General features: G+C 37.2%; 1 protein-coding gene and 1 pseudogene across 2 annotated transcripts in view; one reads left to right on the top strand and one right to left on the bottom strand.

Moving 5' to 3' along the window:
* The window catches only part of ITFG1 (integrin alpha FG-GAP repeat containing 1), a 129,946-nt gene that overhangs the window by 80,818 nt on the left and 23,345 nt on the right, over nucleotides 1-25,783 (top strand). Inside the window, exons 11-14 of the mRNA XM_081030703.1 lie at nucleotides 575-725; nucleotides 2,460-2,568; nucleotides 14,256-14,299; nucleotides 23,462-23,540. Coding sequence (XP_080886829.1) covers nucleotides 575-725; nucleotides 2,460-2,568; nucleotides 14,256-14,299; nucleotides 23,462-23,540 — 383 coding nt within the window. The remainder of the gene's footprint in view (nucleotides 1-574; nucleotides 726-2,459; nucleotides 2,569-14,255; nucleotides 14,300-23,461; nucleotides 23,541-25,783) is intronic.
* LOC308490221 (protein farnesyltransferase/geranylgeranyltransferase type-1 subunit alpha-like) lies at nucleotides 20,243-21,997 on the bottom strand (annotated as a pseudogene). The gene is made up of 2 exons: nucleotides 21,960-21,997; nucleotides 20,243-20,995 (listed from the first exon to the last, which is right to left on the bottom strand). The product of its transcript is annotated as a protein farnesyltransferase/geranylgeranyltransferase type-1 subunit alpha-like (transcript).

The raw sequence follows: 25,783 nt of genomic DNA, 5'->3' as shown, positions 1-25,783 counted from the left end.
GCTAGACAATCAGCTTTAATGCGTCTTTTGGAGAATCAATTAATATAAGACCCGGTATTATATTAATTATATTATATTATATTATATTATATTATATTATATTACATATATTATATTATATTATATTATATTATATACCAGGTCTTACATTATACTAAAATAAGACCCTGTATTATATCATATCATATCATATCATATTATATTATACCAGGTCTTACATTAACTTATAGTAAAATAAGACCTGGTCTTACATATTAATTTTTGTTCCAAAGACGCATTAGAGCTGATTGTCTGGCTAGGTCTTATTTTCAGGGAAACACAGGTGTGTGTGTGTGTGTGTATACATATATATATATATATATAATAATATATATATCATATATATATACACTACATTAAAGTCAGTTAACATCCTTTATCTCACATAATTACCATTCTCTTGTTCTTGTTATGGTAACATTAAAGCTCTACTCTCATAGCAATTTCAAGTATCCCATACAGTATTGTTGACTACAGATAACATGATGTATATTGATGAATTATATTACTTAAATGGCTTTCCTTTGTCTTACAGCAATCAGCAGGCCTTTTTACTGGAGAATGTCCCTTGTAATAATGCAAGCTGTGAGGGGGCACATCGTATGTTTAAAGTCTATTGGGAGCTGATGGACCTAAATCAAATCAGAGATGCCATGGTTGCGACCTTCTTTGACATTTATGAAGATGTGAGTTCAGAGCTCTCGTGTGTGTTGGAGTCTAATTGCTGTCCACCCCCATCTCGCTTTCTTTCACTTTAGCCTATTTGACCAGAAAATGTAGATGAGATCATGACAGCAAATGAGTTCATTAAAGAAAGCCCCTTTTAATTGTTGAATGACACCACTGGCTGATCAGTACAGGCAAATAGGAAAACGCCTATATCTCATTTTGTGCTTATCGAGGTGAAACCACCAGAGCATCGTGCTCTGAGACTGGCGAGTGTGTGTGTGCACCAGTAGCCGCGCACGGCCAGCAGATAACAGCCTTGACCCTGCACCAGATCACAGAAGAGTTCAGGACTCTCCTAACGCTGTGAACCAGAGAGAGCAACTGTCACCCCAGATTGTTGTGACTGTCTTCAGTTGCCAGGTGACCTTGTGACAGGCTCTCAGGTCCCTGGTTTCCTCCTTTCTAATGTGAAAAGCCCGTTTACCCCTCAGAAAAATAATACATTCTGATAAAGTGTGTTAAGCTCCAGAGTTGCTATAACACAGTATATCCTGTAAAGTAACTTGATTGTTTTAAAAAGTTAAATGCTCATCAGACTTTTATGGCTCCCCTAACCCCATTTTTGCTTTCGTTTTGTTTTGTTTTATAAGAGGCTGATTCTGAATTATAGAATTATTGAGGTCCTTGTTTTCCTGTCTCTCTCTGCTACCAAATCTCATGTTATTTCATTTTTTATTAGCAGTTTTCAAGCATAAAAAGCAATTGGCAAAAATATCACAAAGGAATTGACCACAAATCAATTTTTTATTAGTTTCAGGTGTACAAAACAGTGTAATAGTTAGACATTTATCATTTATTTCCCTCACACAGTGATAAACCCCCTCCCCCCATCCACTACCCCTCTGACATCGCACACAGCAATTACATTTCCTCTGTCTCTATTCCTAATGCTGTACTCCGCTTCTTGTAACTATATATATATATGTGTGTGTATGTATGTATAAAAATTGTAGTTGACAGTCATTATTGTTCAGCTTCAGCTTCAGGTGTACAGTGCAGTGATCAGGCATACAAATCAGTTTTTAATTTCTGCACATAAACATCAGAAATGAAATTTAAATGAATGAAATTTAAAATTGTTTTTAAATCTAGGAAATAAATTTGCGATGAAAGAATCAAATAATATTCTTACTATAAAAAGAGATTTTACTGATATGCATCACCAAATACTTTCTCTTGAGCAACAAAATATAGTCTACAGAAAAAACACAAGTGGCTAACGTGAAACAATACGGGAAATGATCAACATTATTAAGAGTCAGCTGCATGGAAATTTAAATGAGCACACCTTTTTTTCCCTGCAATAAAATTAGCAAAGCTTCCCCTTTCTTAGGGGAAAAAGAGATGATAATATGCAATGGTAGCCAGGGCAAATAAAAAGGTGCTCTCTTTTTCTGATTTTGGACATGGTTTGGCAGTTCATACCACAGGCCTGTGAAAATTCATGCAAATGTGACTGGAAGGAAATATGCCAAAATGTTGTTATCCCCAAAGATTAAAATTACAGATATTTTTTCATTTTATTTGTATTTTACTATTCAAGGTTTTATATATTTTAGTCGTATTTTTATTTTAAACAAGTTGAATAAGGCTTACGTGTACATGATAAACATGCCATACATTTTCATCCTTTTCCCAGTCGGTCTTGTAGTTTGTTCTTACTGCTTTTGGTTGTGCTTTTTTTTTCCCAGGGGATCTTGGACATTGTGGTACTCAGTAAAGGATATAAAAAGAACGATTTTGCCATCCATGCACTGAAAAATAACTTTGAAGCAGATGCTTATTTTGTGAAAGTCATTGGTGAGTATTTGATTTATATGTTTTATTATTAAGTGTTCACATTTAATTTTTGTATTCTTTCTGTCAACACAAATTTTCCACAGGCTAAGGACACAGTCCTACTCTCTAAATCAGGACATCAACTTCAGTACAATACTGCCATCCTGTACACAGACTCCTCAGGTTTCACTAATAGTACCAATGATGGCTTCTTTCCAGAATTCTGTGCAGAAATCCCTGTTACATTTAATTTTCCCATCTTGGCAGACTTCTTTAATCTGGAACAGTTCCTAGTCACGTCCTTATCAACTTTGAAGAACACAAACAGGGTGGCCTTCCCACCCTGTTTCCTCATTACCCGACTCAAGTCATACATTCTTTCCAGAAATTCTGCTGCGTGGAGTTGGAGAACCGATGCCCTCTCCGTGCCTCGTATCAGGAAGCACGTGATGCCGAGCCCCACGATCAGGATATTAACCTTGATCGTCTGGTCATCTTGATTGTCTGACCAGCAGGCCTTTCCACCTTACTAACTGATTCGTATTTTATGGGATGTATTCTGCTATTACTTTCATATCCTTTCCCTTACCACACCTATACCTACCAGCCTTAGCGTCCATTGACAACTCCTGCCTGAATCAGTAGTTGTCAAAGAGTGATTCTCTATTTCCAACATTCCTGCTACGTTTATTAGTTGGCATTCTACTATAAGAAAGATCTTTCAGTATAGATCTGTATTCACATTTTGTTCCGTAAAAAAAATCATTTCTGTTAATGTTCAGATTGTTCCCAGGCTTCTGTACCTTTTTGACACATTCTCTGGCATAGCGAGATATCTCAGGTTCATCTCGTGTGTCCCTTGCCCGAAGTCTAGAATCTGACCTTTCTCCAAGGAGCCCTGGCTCCTTCTACCATGTTTCCCCAAAAATAAGACCTAGCCAGATCATCAGCTCTAATGCGTCTTTTTGGAGCAAAAATTAATATAAGACCTAGTCTTATATTATACCAGGTCTTATATAAGACCCAGTCTTATTTTATTATAATAAAATATTTTTGCTCCAAAACACTCATTAGAGCTGATGGTCCAGCTAGGTCTTATTTTGGGGGAAATAAGGTACTTATTTGTTCACTGTTAGCTGTTCCCAACCATGATAGCCTTCTCCTCCACCTGCCACCCACATGCTATAGAAATCCTGTACGTGTTTTGTTACATGTCTGCTTAAGTATTTTATTTTCTTTGAAGTGATTATAAATGTGATTGTAGATATTTTTAAGTTTAGTTTCCACGTTTTTGAAATGCAATTGATTTTTGTGTGTCAGTCTTGTATACGGCTACTGACTTATTGGTTCTAGGAGGTTTTGTTTTGTTTTGTTTTTAGATTCCATGGGATTTTTTTATGTAGACAATCATGTCATCTGCAAAAAGGGACAGTTTTAGTTCTTCCTTTCCAATCTATGTGTGTTTTTTTTCTTGTTCTAGCTAGAATTTCCATTGTTAGATAATGTTGGGGAGAGTGGACATCGTTGCTTTGCTTCTGATCTTAGGGGAAAGCTTTGTTTTTTTACCATTCGTATGATGTCAGCTATAGGTTTTTTGTAGATGCTCTGTATTGTGTTAAGGAAGTTTCCCCTTTTTCTAGTTGGCTGAGAGTTTCATCATGAATTAGTGTTAGAAGGAAACTGTTTTTGTCTTGTTATTATAGTTGACATCGAAAGAGCCATATCAGTTCATTTGTTAACGGAATGACACATGCATTTCGTATAAATATTACAGTTTTGGAATGGGCATAAGTAGCCAAACAGAAAAGCAACAGAATAATGAATGAGTACTGGGAGATTTATTTTGGGACATGGAAATAACAAAAAATGTAATTTTGCTTCCTAACAAACTTCTAGCAAATTCGCTCTTATTTGAATGAACTCAGAGTGACTTCCATTTTCATTACTACTGTAACCACAGAATAATTACATTGAGTCTGACCATTTCTACACTTGTTATCCATATGACTGTCTCCTCTCTTTTCCCATTTTCAAGGGGGTATTATGTGGCTATTTTGGAGCTAACCAAATATTTAAATATGCTATACCTTTGGTATACTGTTAACTTACCTAGTTTGAAGGGTTTATGGTTTTTTTTCTCCTCAGTGGTTTTTATTCAACTTTAGACCTCTAGATAAGAAGACAAGCATTCTACCAACATACAGAAGTCAAACTCAAGGACGCATTCCCACCTGTACCCATTTTCCAGTATTAGGGACCCAGCTAGTCAATAGTTTATTTCTTGAAAAGGGAAAATTGCGCCTTAGTGAACAAGCTACTCTGTCCTAATTTAACTTCTCACGTCCACCTATCGATTCAGATTCTTTGGGACTGGAAATTAGCATAGTTTTCCAGGCTTACAACACAAAATGCAGTGAGTAAGAGGGGACTCTCTCTCGTCGCCTTATTGGGACGCCCCAACCTGGAATGAATGTTACTTGTTTCAAATGTTTATCTGAAACTCAGATTAATAGTTCTCTTTCAGAGTATTTTCTTTTTGTTTAAAGAGATAGCTATAGGATTTGTGTCCTTAATTTGAGTTGCCAGTGTACTTTAAAGAAACTATTTCCTCAAGTTCGAAGCTTTCAGAAAAACACAAATTAGTTCATCTGATTGTGGTGTGTTTCTGTGTATGGATTGAAAGTTCATGCTTTCTAGGGCAGATGTTACGCATTGAAAAGTAAGAAAAATTTCAAGCAAAAGAGAGGTTCACCCTGTACTCAGCAAGTTCTTTTTCTTTTTTCTTTTTTCCAGTTTTGAGAAATAATTGACAATAGCAAGTTTTTTTATTCAAGCCTCAATACTACTCTGACACTAAAGCGTCTTTGTTTGTACTCTTTGAGACATACGATTGCATTTTCTCTGCTTGTCACGACTCTGTTAGCTGGTGAGAGGCCATGTTAGGCCATGGTTTCCATGCCTGATCTGGAGGCTCTTTCCCAGGGCACAGACTGTTAGTCATGTGCAGCAGAAGTAAGTCAGAGCCCAGCGGTTTCCTAACAGTGAGAAGGGATTCAGATTCCCGTTGTAATAATAATAATAAAATGCTAAAGAGAAAAGGCCATTCTCAGTGGGAAGCAGAAGTCAGTCTTGCTTTTCTAAAAATATATTGATCATTTTGAAACTGTCCGTGTGTAAAAAAATATAATTTCAGATCCTCAGTCCTTCCTTGGTATTTATTTATTTACATTTCCAAAAGCCATCTTGCCCGAGACCAACCTCATGCAACTAAACCTCAGGCAGCTTCTACCTGAGTAAAGCTCACTTCCCACAGAGCAACACATTTCTTTTAGGAGTCCATCTAGTTGTTAGAAAACTTACCCTGTATCAAGTCAAGAGGTGCACATTTAGTTAACTTCTGTCTATTGAAAACTGTCAAAAGTAATTGCGCTTTATGCAATGATTTTTAACCCTTTAAACCGCAATTCCTTTTGCACCAACCTAATCCTGTTGTCTGGCATACAGTAGCCCTTGACGAGTACCTGTTGAATAAAAATAAACAATTAGTCCTAATCAAATGATTGCAGTTTTTGATCCTTAAAGCAGACATAATTTATAACTATAGTAACAGAACACCTGTAAACACACTAGGGTCCTGCTCAGGAAAAGTAAACTTCTTTAAGGAATTAAATAATGAGGTAGCAATGAAATGACATGTCGGAGGCTTTCCTGTAATCCAGGGAAGAGGAAATGGAGTATAGATGAAACAAGAGTGGCCACGTGTTGTTGACTATTGAAGTTGTGTGAAGTGTGAGTGGGGTTCCTTACACTATTCTAATTTGTATGTTTGAAAAATTCCATGTAAAAAGTGTTAAAAACCTAAGAGTGTCTGGAGAATCTTTGTCCTGTAACGTTCTAGCCTAAGTCCGCATGGGTAGCACCGGCACGTGAGTAACTGGATCCTGGGGAAGTTTCCTCCCCGTCTCCAGGCTCATACCCAGAGACTGCCAATTTGGTGCAGGAGGTGTTAGTTTTAGAAAACAAGATAACTTTGCATTAAAGATATTAACATAAATATTAATAACATGCTTTACAGAAAGGTCATGGGAAATGAGATACCAATTTAAAGCAATCATGTGGAGAAAATAACCTTCTAGTCGTTTCGAGATGCCCTTCCACTCTTTGCTTTGATTATTAGTTGTTTGCCTTAAGTCAGACAGCTGCTAGTATGCAATTACCCTTTCATAGCCATCTACAATGTTCAGAGTTGATTTTGCTCTAAAATAATTGTGACTCTAATGCTCAAACCAGCCTGGGCTAAGTGACAGTGTTTTCACTTAAGCTTTGCTCTGTGGCTAGGGAAAGGTAAATATATCCTCTTCCTGTTCCTTGCTGGTTCCCACGACACCAGAGATCCACAGAGTGCTCCCCAAGTACCTGTGTGAAGACAGTGGACCCTGAGCATTGCAGAATTTGGGGGTTCCCTCGCTCCCTCAAATCATACTTCCTAGCGCTAATCTTTTTATCTTATTCTTGTCAGCTACATTTGGATGTTCTGCATTCTAACTCTATTCTACTAGTACTTGACTCAAATTTCTAGCAAATACATATGAGCCTATATTTCCCTAGCATTTACAAAATTCTGATAGTACTTTCACCGTTTACTTCAAATAGGATGAGACCTTTCAAAAGCTTTTATTTCTCTGCATGCTTCCAAATTTTGTTGAAATAATGTGGAAGTTTACTTCTGGATAGTTCATTTTGCTTTACCTTTTGTGTCCTCTGTTCTACAAATCTTTTCTTAGCATAACATTTCACAACCATTTCATCAGTGATTATTTAAACTTAACAATTTTTATCAGCTCTATTGCCACCATTTTACTTACATACCACATCTTTCCTTGTCTTCAATCTAATTTCTTTTGGTGGAGCACTTCCTCAAGTTCTTTTCAGAGAATTGTACAGAGGTTAATATATTTTCAAAGTCGTGGTATGTCTGAAAATGTCTTTCTCTTACCCTCACGTATCAACACTGATTTTGCTAGCAGAGTATTTTATCAACGTTGCTCCATTTCTTTCTTGCAGATAGTATGGGAGTCTTTAAAATTGTCCCGTGTTCTTGCATGTTCTGTTTGGATGGAGGCCATTCATACGATGGCTCACTTTAGTCTTCCTTCTTTTAAGCTTTGGTTTTCTTCGTGTATCTGAGGATTTTTCTCTGCTTATATTTCTAAAAAGAATCAGTGTTGTAGATAATATGTGTGGCAAAAGCACCTGTGTCACATACAATTCTGCACGACAGGCGACTGCCACTGCTCCCTTCTCTCCTCCCCGGCAGGAGCTCCTTGGGGCTCACAAGCTGGGAGCCGACCAGAGGGGGAAGATATGACAGTCAGTGCTAAGGGACACTGCTAGAGTCCCTGACATCCCCACGCCTATGGCCTCGACCTGGGGGGTCATCAGACTCTGAGTCTGAACAGACTTGTGCTTTCCAGTGGGAAGAAGAGCAGGGAGTGACAGAGGCAGAGCTCGTATGATCACACTGCTTCACGTATGTTACGAAAAATTATATATGTATAAAACATACACCTACCCCATTTCGTATTTAATCTGTTCACATGTAGAGAACAGGATCAAAATTACTTAAAAGATGATTCACTTCTTACTTACATGTTTCTATATTTACGTTTTTTACAATTAGCTTATGATTTTTTAACTGAAAAATAGAGGATGAAATATTGGTAATCAATAACAGGTAAAAAAACATTTCCATAAGTTGTCTAAAATAATGTCTAAATGACAAGAATGGCTGGGAGGGAGGCCTTTATTTCGCACATGATATTTGATTTGGTATTTGCTTTGTATTCATGTGTCTTAAGCAAAAACTAAAGACATTTTCAGAAAATGAATATGAACAGTCATCCATAATCCAGGCAAGGATTTTTCATTTCTAAAACCATTTATACAGTATTGACCTTTCTAGCTTTGACTTTTTCTATTCATCCTTTTCCCAGCCTGCAAATTGGTTTGGTGTCACAGTATTTATGTGTGATTATTGCTAGTTTTTGGTTTTGTTCTTTGTGTGAAGTAGCTAACGTAAACTGAATCTCAAAGCTAGGAGCCAAGGTTTTATACTTTAAGTATCTTTAAGAATACATGGTCTGTAATGTATAGTTTTCACATGAAATATTAAGATCATAAGCATTGTCATTTTAAAGAAAACTTATGAATTGCACATCCCATTAGTCATGTTTTAAACTAATTTAATCTACTAATAACCAATAATTCACATAGCTCATTAAGTATTTTAATTACAGTTTTTCATTTAATTCTGAATAGCCTACGAGTATGTTCTTATATTTCATAAATCTTTCTAAAACAATTTTGATTTTAAAAGTCTAGGGGTATTAGAAATTTTTTTTTACAACTGTTTACTTGAAAGGGTATTATAACATGTTATAATAGATCTTTATAGAATTTTGTAATATGATTACAAATACTAATAATTAAAAAACTTTATAAAAGGGTTAAAAATCCTGAAACTTCTAAAAATTAGAATATGGCTCAGCCAAGATCAACTAGTTAGTAGGAAAACATTGATACTTAAAATAAGAAACAGAGAGAGACTTATAAACCAAACAAACAAAAACAGCCCTTGCCTTCAAGAAACTCACAGTGGTGAAAAAAAGAAAACAAAACCAAACAAAAAGCAAAACCCACAAATACAGTACCCGTCCTGTTAAGTTTCCTTTTTCCATAACTGGTGTTTATTATGTGTTTTAGCACACCTGCTCGGTGGTTGTTACAGTTGCTTTAGAAAATTGTCACTTACAACCATATGCTTTTATAGAAGTAGTGTGACTGTCCCACATCTAGGAAGTGAGCTTTGCTCTACCAATAGTATGTTCTGCCTTGGCAACTGGACTTGGAGCTGAGTTGCGCCCTATAGAACTAGACTGGAGGACGACTGCTTGGAGCCGATGAGCCCTATTCCCCAATAAAATTTATTTAAAAAAAAAAAAACAAGAAAAGTCCCTTTTCAGAAAACTTACATTCCATAATAAAAACAGAAATACTTTTTTAAAAAAAGTTCTGCCTTGCAGCATTTAGTTGCGAGGGCTCAGTTTGTATCTGACGAAAGCACAAAGGATGGAATTTTTATTTTGATGGCACTGGAGAAACTACATTCTTGCACTGATTTTAATAGACTCCTGGTACTTTTTACCTGTCAGTAAGTTTGACCTTGTGGAGTCTTAAAATTGTAATTTCAGGGTGACATTTGTAAAAATGCCTTCAACTTTTCTGTTTATGCAAGATAATTTGAAAGCATTTTTTTATTGGTAAAGTTTTGGTTTGGTATTTACTTAGGTTTGTTTTCTGATTGCAAAGATTAAGGAAGCCTATTACATATTTTTTTTTTTAAAGTCTCTTTTCCTATTTGGAAAGTCTGGGAAAGTATTTTTTAAAATTGCCACTTCCAACCTCTATGAGCCCTCAGCATTCTCTGCTTGCTTCTGCTAGTTCCTAAAGTTTCAAGCATGCCAAAGGAAGCTGCAACAATGAAAACTGATGCTTTTAAATCCTGAAATACATAAGTACAGAATCCATAATCCATTTACAATAACAACAGTAGCTGACATTTGTTATCATGGGTTAGGCCATCTCACAGGTGTTTTACATGGCTTTTCTTATATATATAACAGGACCTATATGTGGTCATTTTTTAAATAATTAAAAATAATATTAAAAATAATATATTCTTAGCATATAAGGAGAAAGGGAAAGCAGAAAATTAGTGTACCAAGTAAATTACACTCCTGGCCATGCTCTGCATTTTTGACTTGAGAGAACATACATCATCCATGGGCCATCCAGCCCCATTCATTCAGACTCTGCCTGTTCAGGGCTCCCACTCTTCTAAGTAGTTTTATCACATGAGCAATCTTACACAAAGTGCCCCTTAAAACCAGACCTCTTCCCTCTGTGCTCGGTCAGAGCATTGAGCGCCTAAAATTGCCTACTAATAGTAAGATAGATCCCAGTTTGGAATCCTAGGCTTAGGTAGTTTTTAGACATATTATAAGTTACTCTGTTCAGCCACATTATTTTAAAGATTTTTCAAAAACTAAAACAGAGAGAGGCCAAGTGGTTTGCCACTCCCACCTTGTGCATTGGCTCACAGGGCAGCAGGTGGCCCTCCTCAGTGGTCTCCTGTACTGTATGGAGAGGATGCCAGAAAAGAGCTGAGCTTACGGTTTGTAGCCATATGGTCACAGAGATATATTCTTAAGGAACACTCATGACCTGTAGATTTAGTTAATTAATCTGATACGAACAGAAACTGACAAAAAAACAACCACAGAAGAACTATCACATATGTAAAATGCTACATTGTTTCTCAGCAGCATTTAATTCACGTCTTCCTTTCTTTTTGAAGAAGTTATATTTAATTTTAATAACTGTTTAAACCACACTGATGAGCCTATCACGTTGATATACTGAAAAATATGAACGAAATGAGAATAAAAAGGTTCCTTATATAGCTGTACCTTTGAAGAAACCTAATGTTTTCCAGACCTTTTTTTTTTTTTTACTTTATTAATGCAAGAGGAGAAGATAGTCAGTATGTATGTGAGTGGGTGTGTCCCTTTTCTTTTTTGATGGAAAAACTAAAGGATGGGTGGGACTTAGTGATAAAGACAAATTGAAATGCAACATTTCACTCTTCTATAGTGTTCCTTAACAAAAGCAGTATAATTACTGGAATTAGCTAAAGACAGCTTTCCGCTTTATGTAGAAGACACATAGTGGTAGAGCCCCGAAACCGTGTAGACTACGTCTGCCTTGCCTGCCGCGTAGCCAGGTACCTGTCACTGGAAAAAGGTCAGGTGGTTCTATAAGTGAAATAATAATTCAAGGCTAAGAACAGGTTCGCCTTTATTTTAGTATTTGGAAGTTCTGAATTCCTAATTAAACATTATGATCAAGCAGAATATTAATTAAGCTCAAGGGTTACTATTGTTCCTTCTTGAATCTGTGGTTGCAAAAACCAAAGAAATGCATATTCTATTTGTACTTTGTGGACATCTCTTTAAATGGCATATACAAAGGGTCCCAAAAAAATGTATATACACATTATAAGAAAGGAAAAAACTGTATTAAATTTGTAATACTCAATATATACTGATAACAAAAGATGAATACAAGTCATGTGTATACATCTTTTGGCAGCCCCGGTATATATGACATGTATGGTATGTACATATGTTATGATGCATTTATCTTATCATTTTGACCCTATTGCTACAATATGAAACTTCAAATTTGACAGAGGAAGTCTTGCAAAAAACAAAAATAGATACAGGATACAAACCAATTTTTAGCTTGCTGTATACAGAATGAAAGAAACTAATATGTAATTTTGAGTAAATACCCTGAACTATGCTACACTAGACACAGACATTTTCTCTTAGACAAAAAATAAAATAATCCTGTGGTTCATTGATTTCCCCTCTCCCATAAAAGTAAGATGATGTGTTTTTTCAATGGCCACATGGTCTTTCAAAAAGAGTTCCATTTGCTTTGTGACCTTGAGTAATGCACTGGCCCAAGCTCCAGGTTCTTCTTCTGAAAACAAAGTGGGGGTGGAGGTGGAGGCTATTGGACTTATCTCACAGTCTTACTGTGAGGATTAAGAAGGAGCATATATGAAAGCAAATTCATGTTCAGAGTTTGGTACTTACCAGAAGATCAATGAAAGAATGTTTGCTAAAACGATGCTTGATAACCTTTCTGGAGGTAGTTTCACTATACATGCCAAAAGCTTTAAGACAAAACCCAGAAATAATTCTATTTCTATGAGTTTAGCCCGGTTAACCACCATTCTACTTTCTATGAATTTGACTACTTTAGATACCTCATATAAGTGGAATCATACAGTATTTGTCTTTTGTGACTGGCTTATTTCCCTCACCACAGTGTCCTCAGGGTTTATCCATGTTGTAGCATGTGACAGGATTTCTTTCCTTTTTAAAGCTGAGTCATGTCCCATTGTACATATAGACGACGTTTTGTTTAGCCAGTCATCGTCAATGGACATTGGTTTGGGTTGCTTCCACCTCTTGGCTCTTTTTAATAGTATGCATTTCATTGTGATTTGGGTTTGAATTTCCCTGATTGCTAATGATTGCTCATCTTTTCATGAGCTTAGTATACCTCTATATCTTCTTTGGAGAAATGCCCATTCAGATCTTTTGCCCATTTTGTAAATGATTGTCTTTTTATTATTGAAGTGTCAGTGTTCTTAATATTATTTGGGCCATTGCCAAATGTAATTTTTATGTTATGAATTAAAGCGTAACTTCACTTTCCTCCGAGGAGTCAATTATACGGGACCATTTACTGAATAATCCATCTTTTCTCTGCTTTAATAAGCATTGATTGAGCAAATATGTTGGATTAGGCCTTGAGAAAATGATAGAATGATGCAAAGCTTCCATTCTCGTACAAACACAGACTTGTGAGTAAAGAATTACTGTTCAGCAAAATAGTGGTTTAAATGAAGGTTTATGAAAATCATTTTGGCACAAGTGGCAAAGAAATACAAATGTCTGCCTAGAGGTGGGGAAAGAGGAACCAAAAAAATGCTTTGAGAATAAAAGAGTGAGAACCAGTCCCTGTTCTGGGGTAAGAAACATAAACATTGAATACTGTTTCCAAGTGTAAAACATTTATTTCACTGTTTCCTCAAGTTGTATTTAATGTAAACATGAAATTAATTACATTAATGTATCAAGTATGAATGAACAGGTATCTTTTTTTGAGATGAAAGATGTCGTCTCATTTCTTAGTGCCTTTGTACTTTGTATACCCTGCCTAAGTATATTTCTATTAGAACAACTGTCATTTTATATTCATAGAATATAAGTAAATATAAGAACCCATTTTCCCATGGATATATTTGAACTAACAGATATTTATAACCGTTATTGAAATAATTTATGCATACTGATTGGAATTGTCAGCTTTCTTTAATTTATAACATATACACTATTTAATAGCACATAATGTCTGCTTTGTAAGAAAGCAGAAGTGGTAGTAATACAGTTACTCTTCAAAATTCATTGCTTACATAAAGGCTTCAGAAATTCTAACTTTTTCTTTTTGGGTAATTATAGAATAAATGTGTCATTAAATTATTTTTGTATATTTGCTCTAGACCCCTCAATGATTTTATAGTTATGTTCTCCATCATAGTTATTAAGCATGCCGAAAATCTCTGACCCAGAAACTTTGACTAGATAAATGGGAAAAGTATAGTTTGAGATATAAAGTACTAAATGTTCTGTTTGTTTTTCTCAGTATACATTTTAATTGGTTTTCATTTGATACTGATGTCAGATTCTAAGTCATCCTTGGAATTTAGCTAACCAATTGGAAAATAAAACCAACAGTAGGTATCGCTTGATATAACCATAATTAATTATATCACTTATATATTTCACAAAATGGCAGTATCTTCACTGCTTTATAAAGGCTTTTGAAACATTGGTATAAAGTGAACAATAGAAATTTAATCTACACAAACCTAAAGAAACTGAATTTATTTCTGCTTGTGATCATGATCCAATAAAGCATATTAATAGATTTTAGGTAAAACAATTAGTTTATTTTAAATATAAGCTTACATTATATCAGTAATAATAGCCTTTTCTTTATTTTTTCCACAGTTCTTAGTGGCCTCTGTTCTAATGACTGCCCTCGAAAGATAACAGTAAGTAAACTTAACTCTCAGTTGTAAATATTTCTGAGAAAATTCTCTGCATGATAAATAGATACACACAAAATAGTTATCAGATTACAATCAAATTGATATTGCTCTGTAGAAGTGAGTAAAGTATCCTTAAGTGCTCAAAAAAACGTTTACAGACAATAAAGTACCTTTCCTAAAAAATTTCTCGGGGCTGGCCCGGTGGCTCAGGCAGTTGGAGCTCCGTGCTCCTAACTCCGAAGGCTGCCGGTTCGATTCCCACATGGGCCAGTGGGCTCTCAACCACAAGGTTGCCAGTTCAATTCCTCAAGTTCCTCAAGGGATGGTGGGCTCTGCCCCCTGCAACTAAGATTGAACACGGCACCTTGAGCTGAGCTGCCTCCTGGATGGCTCAATTGGTTGGAGCGCGTCCTCTCAACCACAAGGTTGCCAGCTCAATTCCTCGACTCCTGCAGGGGATGGTGGGCTGCGCCCCCTGCAACTAGCATCGGCAGCTGGACCTGGAGCTGAGCTGTGCCCTCCACAACTAAGACTGAAAGGACAACAAGTTGACTTGGAAAAAAGTCCTAGAAGTACACACTGTTCCCCAATAAAGTCCTGTTCCCCTTCCGCAATAAAATCTTAAAAAAAAAATTCTCACCTCAAGGTTCTGAACCTCGTTTACGAAGCCTTTTCTGACATCCTAGGGAGAATGACCACCGCTCCCATTATTTCTGTGCATACTGCTCCCATTTGGGCATATATAATACTTGATCACACTTACCTGGTTTAATTTTAATGCCTCTCCACACTAAAATGTAACACCTTGAGGTCAAGAACCGTGTCATCTTTGTATACTTGGTACATGGCACAAGGCCAAGCTTATGGTACCCAGTTAATGAATTTTTTTGGTATAGCATTAATATTGACTTGCTGTCTAAGGGAATGTTTCAGTAAATAACAAAATGTGAAAATAATTAGGCTTAGTTTTTGAAATTGCCAGTTTATGTATCTTGTAAGAACATTACATTATACTTGAAAGTAACTGTGTATATGTGTGTGTGGACCCTGCTCGGGTCCTCATAGTAACCCTTGTTTTATAAGGAATTAACCCCCATTTAAAGAAGAGGAAACTGAGGCTCAGAGAAATGAATTGTCCAAAGTCCTAGCTATGAAGTGGTGGAACAGAACACAAAGCTAGAGGTTCTGATTATGGTCTCATGTTTTTACTACCCCATTAAAGCACGACATTGCCAACATCTTAAGTGTGGTTGGGAAACTTTCCATGTTTGAGACACATGGAAAGAGACCCTGAGCCAGAGATCTGCACACAGAGCTTCCATCTAGACTCACCATGAGAGACACCTCTGACACAGTGAGGAAAGCAGGATTTGCGGGAGAAGGCAGTCTGTGATGCGTGGGGAGCTCTGAGGCTAGGACTGTCCTTGGGAGATGGCTCAGGTTGAGGAGAGGGGCCAGAACTTTGGACACGGGGTCAACGAGATGTTGCATCAGGCAGCCTGCAGGAAGGGGTTATACTTTGTACGAGCCAGCTCCCTCTGAGAACAATTTATATGTAAGAGCCCGGCTGTGAGCTAGCAGCCACTTAGGGACTGAGTGTCTTAGTCCTGAAGGGACGGTCTGGACAGGGCATCTTGTATCCACTGTGAAAGTACGTCAGTGCTGGCTCAAACCTATCTGCCTTCCTGTCATTAGGAAAGTGTAGTGTACAGGGGAGGCGGGGGTGGGGGTGGGGGGAAGGCCATATTGGAACTTATGTGTAGATGTAATTAATCGGAGGCTGAAGATGAACTTGGTTGTTTGGGTTTTGTCTACCCAGTTTGTGAACTATTCAGACCCTTTGTTCCTCTTCGTTTTCCTTACTGACCATATCCCCTACTGTGTGGCTCTTTCATTACAGTCTAGTAAAGAAGTCTAAAATGTTTGACTTGAATCCACTCATTTTACCCACAAGCTCTAGCAGAAAATTTGACAGAAAAGACTTTATAATTAAGGCAGATTATACTTCTAAGATCAGCAGTGCTCCCATTCTCCTTCTTAAAATAAAAGTCACATCTGTGGTGTGGAGAACAGAGCCACTTAGAAAGTCACTTAAGTAAAGCCCAGCCTGCACAGCTGTCCTCACAGTGACCTACGGTCCAGCGCCGTTGGGCCATTCTGCAGGCGACGTCTACCTCTCTTCATCCCTTTATTCCTTTCTTTGGAGTTCAGCTCCTGTTAAACTGCCCTTCACATCTATCGTTTTTCTCCCCTTGATAGAATAGATCACAATTCTATGATAGCCTAAAAGAAACAAATGCACACCATACTGCCCCAGTTTTCCATGTGTCAAATGGATGCCCACTTGTGAAATTACTTATTTCATGAAACAGTGGGCATTCTTCTTATTGCTTTGAAATCAGATCCACTTGATCATAATGGAAAGTGTTATGTTAGATATGAGCTAGTGTAACACTCAGAGGCCATATGCATGTACCGTATGACATTCTTTACCACTTGAGTCCATTCATGAGTTGGATAGCTCTTCTGCCCCCTATATGTTCCCACCCAATACAGGTAACCTGTCTGCTATATGGAGAGGGGAAGAATTACTCAAGTCAGCAGCTAATCCCACCCAATTCTTTCATCTCCATTTTGAAAACGCCTGAGTCTCATTGTTATTCAACTTCAGTTACTCACTCCCATGGCCATAACCTGGACCTCATCTACTGGAACCGTTTTGCTGTGAAATATCAGTGCCATTCATCTAACTTTCTGACTATTGCCTGTTTTTCCAGCCCTCTCATTCGTGTTACTCTAACTAGACCTGTTCAGCTTTAAGACCATTAGTCTCTTGACCTGTATCAGCTCACTCTTGTCTTTACTTCTGTCCTTATTAAGCTACCACACATCAGTCGTCACTTCTGCCACTACCTTTCACTCCCACAGAAGACTCTCCTTCCACTCTATCTACCTGGCAAAATGACAACGCGAGGGCAGTCCAGCCATCTCTGTTACCCTTAAACCTAGGTTACTGGGTATTTTTGAAGGATAGACAGCCCCGCATATTGGCCACTAACCCATAGTCTGCAACATTAAATGAGCTTCATAATCATATCAGTCTTATACATGTCCCTAGACATCTTTCCTCCCCTTTTTTCTCTGGTTACTTTCAGGATTTTCTCTTTGATTTTCTGCTGATTGAATATGATAAGCCTAGGTGTAGCATTTAGGTATTATCTTGTTTCATGTTCTCTAGACCTGTGGTTTGGTGTCTGTCACTAATTTGGGAAAAATCTCATATTAGGACTTCAACTATTTCTTCTGTTCCTTTCTTTCCCATGACACACGTTACACCCTTGGTAATTGTTCCACAGGTCTTGGATGTTCTGTTTCATCTTTTCATTAGTTTTTCTCTGGATTTCCCCTTTGGAAGTTTCTATTGCTATATCTTCAAGCTCACTGATTCTTTCCTCCACTATGTCCAGTCGCTGATGAGCCCATCAGAGGCATTCTTCATTTCTGTAAGTTGGTGTGTTTTTTTAATTTCTACCATTTCCTTTTGATTCTTTCTTAGAGTTTCCATTTCTCTGCTTACATTAATAATCTGTTCTTGCATGTTGTCTCCTTTTTCATTAGAGCCCTTAACATTTTAATCATAGTTATTTCTGGTCTGATAATTCCAACATCCTGCCATGTCTGAGTCTGGTTCTGATGTTTGCTTTGTCTATTCAAACTTTGTTTTCTGCTGATTTTAGCCTGCCTTGAAATATATCACACAATTCAGAAAGCTTCTTAATGATCACAGCTCAAATCTTTCTCTAATGGCCTTTCAATGTCTATGAAATTTCAATTCTCTGAACTCTCATTTCACTTCTTTGCATTTGTATTGGTTAAGAAAGGAGCTTTGCTACTATTTTTGAAAAAAAATCTCCACCTCTAAAAGCAGCTGAAAAGTATGAGAGGTGTTTTATTGTTTTTTGTGCACGCACTGCATTAATGGATTTATTCTCTTGTATTCAATCAAATCGAATCATTATACAAAGGTTTAGGTTGCACTGAATACTCTCACAAGCTGCCAGTTTTTATGAAACGCACACAGTGTAGTCCCAGGAGATCAGTGGGTCATAAAGAGCGGTCTTCAAACCACCAGCATCAGAGTCTCCTGGGAACTTGTAAAGAATGCACATTCCCGGGCCCCTCCCAGACATACCAAATAAGAACATCTGGAGATGCAGCCAGTGAGTCTGTGTTTTTAACAATCCCTCAAGGTGAGGCTGATGCTGAAGTTTGTGAATCACAGCACTGGACTTTTTCAAAGGGGATTTACTGTAAGCTAACAACCATGTCATTTTACACAGCAGTTATATAGTCTACTGGGAAGTGGAATTTCATTCCAAACATGCATTCTTGCAAATAAATTATTTCTGTAGTTTTAGAATCCTGCAATACATTAAAGAACTAAAAGGTAAACTTGATGAATGTTTCTGGTTTTGATCAAATAATTTTGCCCATTCAGTAGTAGTTCAACATAGTTAAAGATGAGTAATTTCATTACTAAAAATGACAATTTATTTAGCCAAAATAAAAAGGTAATGTTGCATACATAGTGAGCACTTACTGTGTACCAGGCACTGTTCTAAATATTTTACACATAACTTGCTCAATCTTCACAGCAATCCTCTGCGATACGTACTATGATTACCTCTAATTTAAGATGAGGAAACTAAAACAGAAATTAAATTATTTGACCAAGGTCAAGTAGAAAAGGAGAAAATTGAACCCAGATTGTCTGACTCTAAATATTACACTCTTATTTTCTGAATTGGGAAAGCTAATACCTAAATTATTCTCATGACATAAAATGTATGGAATAACTCATAGGTCTCACATTATTGCATTAGTCAGCTTGAGCTACCATTACAAAATACAACAGAAAGGTATTTTCTCCCAGTTCTGGGAGCTGGAAGTGAGAAATCAGGGTTGACTGTATGGTCAGGTTCTGATAAGGGCTGTCATCCTGGCTTTCCCAGGCCCACGTGCTCGCTGAGTGCTCACATGGCCCTTCCCAGGTTCATGTGCATTGAGGGAGAGAAGGCAAGCTCTCTGGCGCTCCTTCTTAACAGGACCCTGCGGCCATCATGATGGCCTCACCCTCATGACCTCGCTAACCCTAATTACCTTCCAAATACCATCACATTGGGGGTTGGAGCTTCAACATAGGAATTTCAGGGAGCCACAAACACTGAGTGTATAACAGAAAGTAAACGATTTCAGAAAAGTGTGAGAAAGAAGTTATATGAAACTTTCACAAATACATTGTCACCATCACTGATTAATATTCCCATAATTTCAGCTCCTGGCATATTATCAGCTTTTCAGGTCTCACATAAAGGAATTTAAAATGTGTGCGTAAATAATTCAATGAACTAGAGGAATTAACTTCTTCAGAAATTCTTAATCCTTGTAAATTGAATTTTTTTCGGATGCATCCACAACTTGATTACAAAACCATTCTTTTGGTATTAGTTGGTCGCAGTGATAGCAAGATACAGTGAGTGTGGCATGGCAGCTCTGATGTCGCCATAGCATTCCCTGCTTCCTGACCTGGAATTCAGGTTACCGCATTTCCATAACATACAAGTTACCTGCAATCATTAATGCTGCAAATCCTGATGGATCTACCTTTTAGGGAGGCGTTGATGCTAAGGGATTAGAGCCAATGTTGATGAAGCTACAGAAGTTCCTTTATGGGACTGTTTCCTCTCCCTCACCCTGGATTACTTTGCTTTAAAAGAATCAAATGACTCTAGCAGTCTCCACAGCAGCAGCACCCAAGGAGCATCATGCTTAATTCTTGTTAAAAAGCAACACCTGTGCGGATTGTTTGCACCACAGGCAAAGGGAAAGATCACTGTAGTTTTAAACTCCTGCATTAGAATCTCCTGAAAAACTACAAGCGCTCCATCAGGTGTTTCTAGATGCTGTTATTGCTGCACACTTAATTGGTGGGTCACTTTCTGTGCTGTGTTTGCTTTGAAAGGACCTTCCGATACAGCTCGAATATTCGTTTCTTCTAATGTCCTTTTCCCTGGCTAGTATTTCACATAACTCTAATGCTTTATGAAGAATGCCCTCCTTGTAGCGTTAGATTTGTAGCCTATCTTCATGGATATCCACAAGAAAGCCAGTTAGGTCGGGGGGACTATGACTTGCTCGTACATCTAGTAATTGATTTAACAGACTGGGATATTTGGCAAAACCACCAGTCTGCAAAATCCCTTTCAAATGGTTCCATGCACTTTCATTCACTGGTACTACTTTGATCGTTCCCAGAGTGCACTCAGTGCACTTTTCTCTCCAGTAGAGCACACAATCACTGCAGCCAGTAGTGTTAGAGATGATGCAGGATCTTTGGTTCCAGACAGTTATTTCTCACATCCTCTTTAAGAAGTTGGTCTACAGACATACTGCAGCTCATTATCCGAAAGTTTAAATTCCTGAATAACCCACTGTCGATGTTGCCAGGCATGATAATTCCCTGCATCCCGATTAATAATATCAACAGCAAACTCAAGTTCCTGAGCTGGATGTTTTAGCCATTCCACTAATACTTGCCTATGATGCCAAATTTGATCGTTTTGGGGCTGTTGTTCAATTATTGCACCGATGCAGTTCTTTTCCTCATGTAGAACCTTTGGAAGTAACTGTAAGAGGACTCTTAAAATAAGTCTATTTTGATATTAGTGTGGCCACTCCAGCCCTCACTTGGTTACTGTTTACATGGTATATCTTTACCATGCTTTTACTTGCAACCTATTTGTTGTTTTTGAATTTAAAATGTGTATTTTATAGACAGCATACACTTGGATCATATTGTTTTATCTATTCTGCTAATCCCTGCCTTTTGATAGGAATGTTTAATCCATTCACATTTCATGTAATTGCTAATAAGGTAGGATTTTGGTCTGCTGTTTTGCTATTTTTTTTCTGTGTCTTATGTCTTTTTTCTTTCTCTGTTCCACTGTTACTGCTTTCTTTTGTTACATGTTTTCTAGGATATGATTTTAATGTCCTTGTTTCTAGTACTCTATGTTTAAGTTATTTTCTTGTTTCTCAGGATTAGTTTCCATCTTAACTTAGAAACAATCTAGTTCACATTTGTACCAATTTAGTTTCAATACCATAAACACGCTTTTCTTCAGTATACCTCAGTTTACTCCCCCTCCTTTGTGCTCCTATTGTCATACAGATTACATCTTCATGCATTATGAGCCCAACAACATGGTTTCTAATTACTGCAGTAGTGTTTTAAATTAGATAGGAGAAAAGAGCTATAAACCAAAATACATTTCTACTTTACATTTATCTACAGTTACCATTACTGGTACTTTTTATTTGAGTTACTGTCCAATGTACCTTCAGTTCAGCCAGAGAAACTCCCTTTAGTATTTCCTGTTAGTCACATGTGTTAATAACAAATTCTCTCAGTTTTTGTCTTGTAGTATGTTAATTTCCCTTTTATGAAGGATAATTTTGCTGGAGTTTAGACTTCTTAGTTGATAGCCTTTTTCTTTCAACACTTTGAATATATCATCCTACTGTCTTCTGGCCTCCTGGGTTTCTGATGAGAAATCAGTTTTTAATCGTATTGAGGATCCCTTGTAAGTAATGAGTTACTTACCTGTTGCTGCATTTAAAATTCTCTTTGGCTTCCAACATGTTGACTATGATGTATTTGGTGGAATTTGACTATTATGTATGTTGGTGTGGATCTTTTCAACTTTATCCTACTTGCAATTTGTTGAGCTTTTGGATGTGCAGATTAATGTAGTTAATTAAATTTCAGTATTTCTACCATTTTTGCTTTACATTTCTTTCTGCCACTGTCTCTTCTCTCCTCCGGGACTCCCGTTATTGTTGGTATTCTTAATGGTGTGCCATATGTCTCTCAGGCTCAGTTATTTTCTTTATGTTCTTCATTTTTGTGTTTCTCAGACTGGATTGTCTGAATTGACAAATCTTCAGTTTTACTGATTTTTCCCTCTACCAATGCAGATGTATCTGCTGTTGAGTCACTGTAATGAATTTTTAACTTGTTATCGTTCTCTAGAAGTTAGGTGGTTTTGTGTGTGTGGTTTCCGTCTTTTTATTGATCCTCTATTTTGGTGAGACACTGTCCTCATAATTTCCTTCAGTTCTTCACACATCATATCCTTTAGTCCTTTGAACATATTTATAACAGCTGATTTAAAGTCTCTTCCTACTAAGTCAAACATCTAGGGTTTCTTGGGGGCAATTTCTATTGACTACTTTTTTTCCTTTGTATACCCATGCTTTCCTGTTTGTGAGTGTCCTAATTTTTTGTTGAAAACTGGGCATTTTAAATAATGTCTTAACCCTGGAAGTCGCTCTCCCTGGTTTGTTGTTGCTCTTTGTTGTCACTGCTGCTGTTTGGTCTGATTGTGTAAAGTGCGATGAGTGGAGCCATTGAAGTCTCTACTTAGCTTAATGGTCAGTGATGATTGAAGAGAGGTTTCCTGTGAGAGATTAGGACCTTCTCAGGTGCCTTGTCTGAAAGCAAGTGTTACACCTGTGGGACCATCTAGATTCCCAGGAACACGACAGAGCTTTTCAAAGCCTCCCTGGGAACATCTCATTCGCATTTTTCCTTTTAAGATTTGGTCAACCTCTCATTGGCCCAAACTGATAGAACAGCCTTAGGCAGCTTCAATATAAAAATTGCTAATAATTGTTTTAACAAACATTCCAGTTTGATAGGACTGTTGACCCAGAGCAAGCCCTCAGCCTGGCGAAATACACACTGACAATGGAGTTTTTCAGGGAGCTGCCAGACAGCGCAGGGTGACCATTCCCTGGGGAAAGCTGCTTAAAGTAGTCAGCCTACATAATAGACAATATTAGATCATAGAAATGCCCAATAAAATTAATATTGTATACATGCAACTATCAAATCACTTAAAGTATTAAGAATTTTCTGCTATTAATAACAGGTTTTCTTTTGAATAGATATCACAGGTTATCTATTTATGGAAATATTCTCTACATAACTGCCATCTATGTAAGAATTGTGTGTAAAAAAGTTTTACTTTATTTGTAGATTTGCCTAAAACTTCAAATGATTCATTTACTTTCCAAGGATTAACTATTCCTTTTTTATTGCAGCCCTTTGGAGTAAATCAGCCTGGACCTTATATCATGTATACAACTGTAGATGCAAATGGATATCTGAAAAATGGTTCAGGTAAGACTAATACAATGTTCACAATTCATAAAAACACCTTTAATCAATATATTGGCAAGGTAAACTAGATGTCAAAAAAAATCATGTTTCACACCCTTTATAAAATCTTCACTTTTTATACTTAGTCTTCCCATAGACTTAACATCAGTAGATTACAAAAAGTCCTCTCATCACATATATATTAACATTAATTCCTCATATATCCCTATTGTGATGAAACCAAATCATTATCCTTACCTTTCAGTTGAAATAACAGAAGATTGGGAGAAATTACATGAGTTATCTTAATCAAAGTATAAAGTTGTAAATCACTTATAATAAAACTCATCTTAGAAGAAGTAAAAATTAGGAATTCAATCTACAACCTAAATAATCCTAGTTTTTTTATATGTGGAATAGAGGCTGGGCCAGTGTGAGCTGCGCCCTCCTTAAAAAAATTTTTAAAATCCTCAAGAAATAAATTAGTAATAAATTAATATTTTTAAAATATTTCAAACATGCTGTATTTCATGCACAAATATATGTTCTAAATAGGAAAGTGGCACTTCATTTAATTGATTTAAGAAGTACTAGCATGAGAACCTGCCCCAAATTTTGAAGGATGAGCCTTCTTAGTTTAAATGTTAAGCATGTTGACGTCTAAAGAAACACTACTTGGTTAAGCCATCCCTCCCACTCACCCAGCCCCACCAGTAGAGCGCGTTCCACTCTAGGAAGAAAGTGACCATGTACATGTGCTTCAGACGCTGAAACCCTGCTTTTCTCATAGAGCAGCCACGGGTCAGTACTCACTAGTATTAATGAATTAATGTAGTGGCTTACGATGAGGACTTTTTACTTAACAGAGTAAAAGGGAACAATAGAAAAATATCAGAATACACCACAGATAGGAACATTAAGTATTGTTTCATGAAAGTTTTATTGTAGGGGTTTGTGTGTGTATGTGTTCTTACTGGGAGATGACATAAAATGTAGTTTTTATTGTGGGCTGTGGTCAAAAATGTTTGAAAGCTACTACCTACCAGAGATAATAATATGCCTTAGTGTTATTCAAACAAGTCCTGGCCTAATTATCCTTTTGCTTATTGGTAGATCTTATCATTATTAACAAATACTCTCGGGGTCTTACTCCACTTCCTAGCAAAGCCTGAAGTAGCCACCTGTTATTGGAGTGTCACATTACAGAGGCATCATCAATTTTCTAAATAACCAATAATTCTTTTGACCGATCAAAAATATAATTATTTCCCTTTAGACTTCTAAGGTTACTACTTGTTAACATATCTGAGAAGAACATAAGTAACCCTCAATTTCTATGCACCCTTCATTACGTGCCTCAAATATAGGAGCAGTTAAAATGTGTGGCAGACTCAGAATACTGCATGTCCAGGGGCAAAGAGGCATTTGGGCTGAGGTGTAACAAAATTCATATTGTTAGTAAACATTAGGTTATTGAGGTAAATGATTTGTTGTAACACATGAGAACATTTTTTATAATTATAACCTTTTCAGAGTCCATTTTAATCAGTAATTGTCGATTACATCTTCCAATGTCAAAAAACATTTTATTCCTTATGGTCATTTCTCACATACATATATTTTCTGAAATTACCTTCAAAGTATAGTCATGTTCCATTTAGCCACATGTAATTATCCATAAAAAAATTTTTTCAGTCCTGAATCGCTTTATTTTTAACTATTCATCACACTTTAAATTGTCATATGCATAGTTCACCCAAAAATGTTAGCTTGAGCAGTGATTAATCAGGCATATATTTGTGTCAAAAATCATAAATTGATAACTAAAGAAAGTGGAGGCCAGCCCGGTGGCTCAGGCATTTGGAGCTCTATGCTCCTAACTCCGAAGGCTGCCGGTTCGATTCCCACGTGGGCCAGTGGGCTCTCAACCACAAGGTTGCCAGTTCAGTTCCTCAAGTCCCACAAGGGATGGTGGGCTCTGCCCCCTGCAACTAAGATTGAACACAGCGCCTTGAGCTGAGCTGTCGCTGAGCTCCCGGATGGCTCAGTTGGTTGGAGTGGGTCCTCTCAACCACAAGGTTGCCGGTTCGACTCCCGCAAGGGATGGTGGGTTCTGCCCCTTGCAACTAGTAATGGCAGCTGGACCTGGAGCTGAGCTGCGCCCTCCACAACTAAGACTGAAAGGACAACAATTTGACTTGGAAAAAGTCCTGGAAGTACACACTCTTCCCCAATAAAGTCCTGTACCCTTTCCCCAATTAAAA

The sequence above is a fragment of the Rhinolophus hipposideros genome (genome assembly GCF_964194185.1).
Source record: "Rhinolophus hipposideros genome assembly, chromosome: 21".
Lineage (NCBI taxonomy): Eukaryota > Metazoa > Chordata > Mammalia > Chiroptera > Rhinolophidae > Rhinolophus > Rhinolophus hipposideros.
Note: the sequence above shows the minus strand (reverse complement) of the source record. Positions and strands in the feature narration are given on the sequence as shown.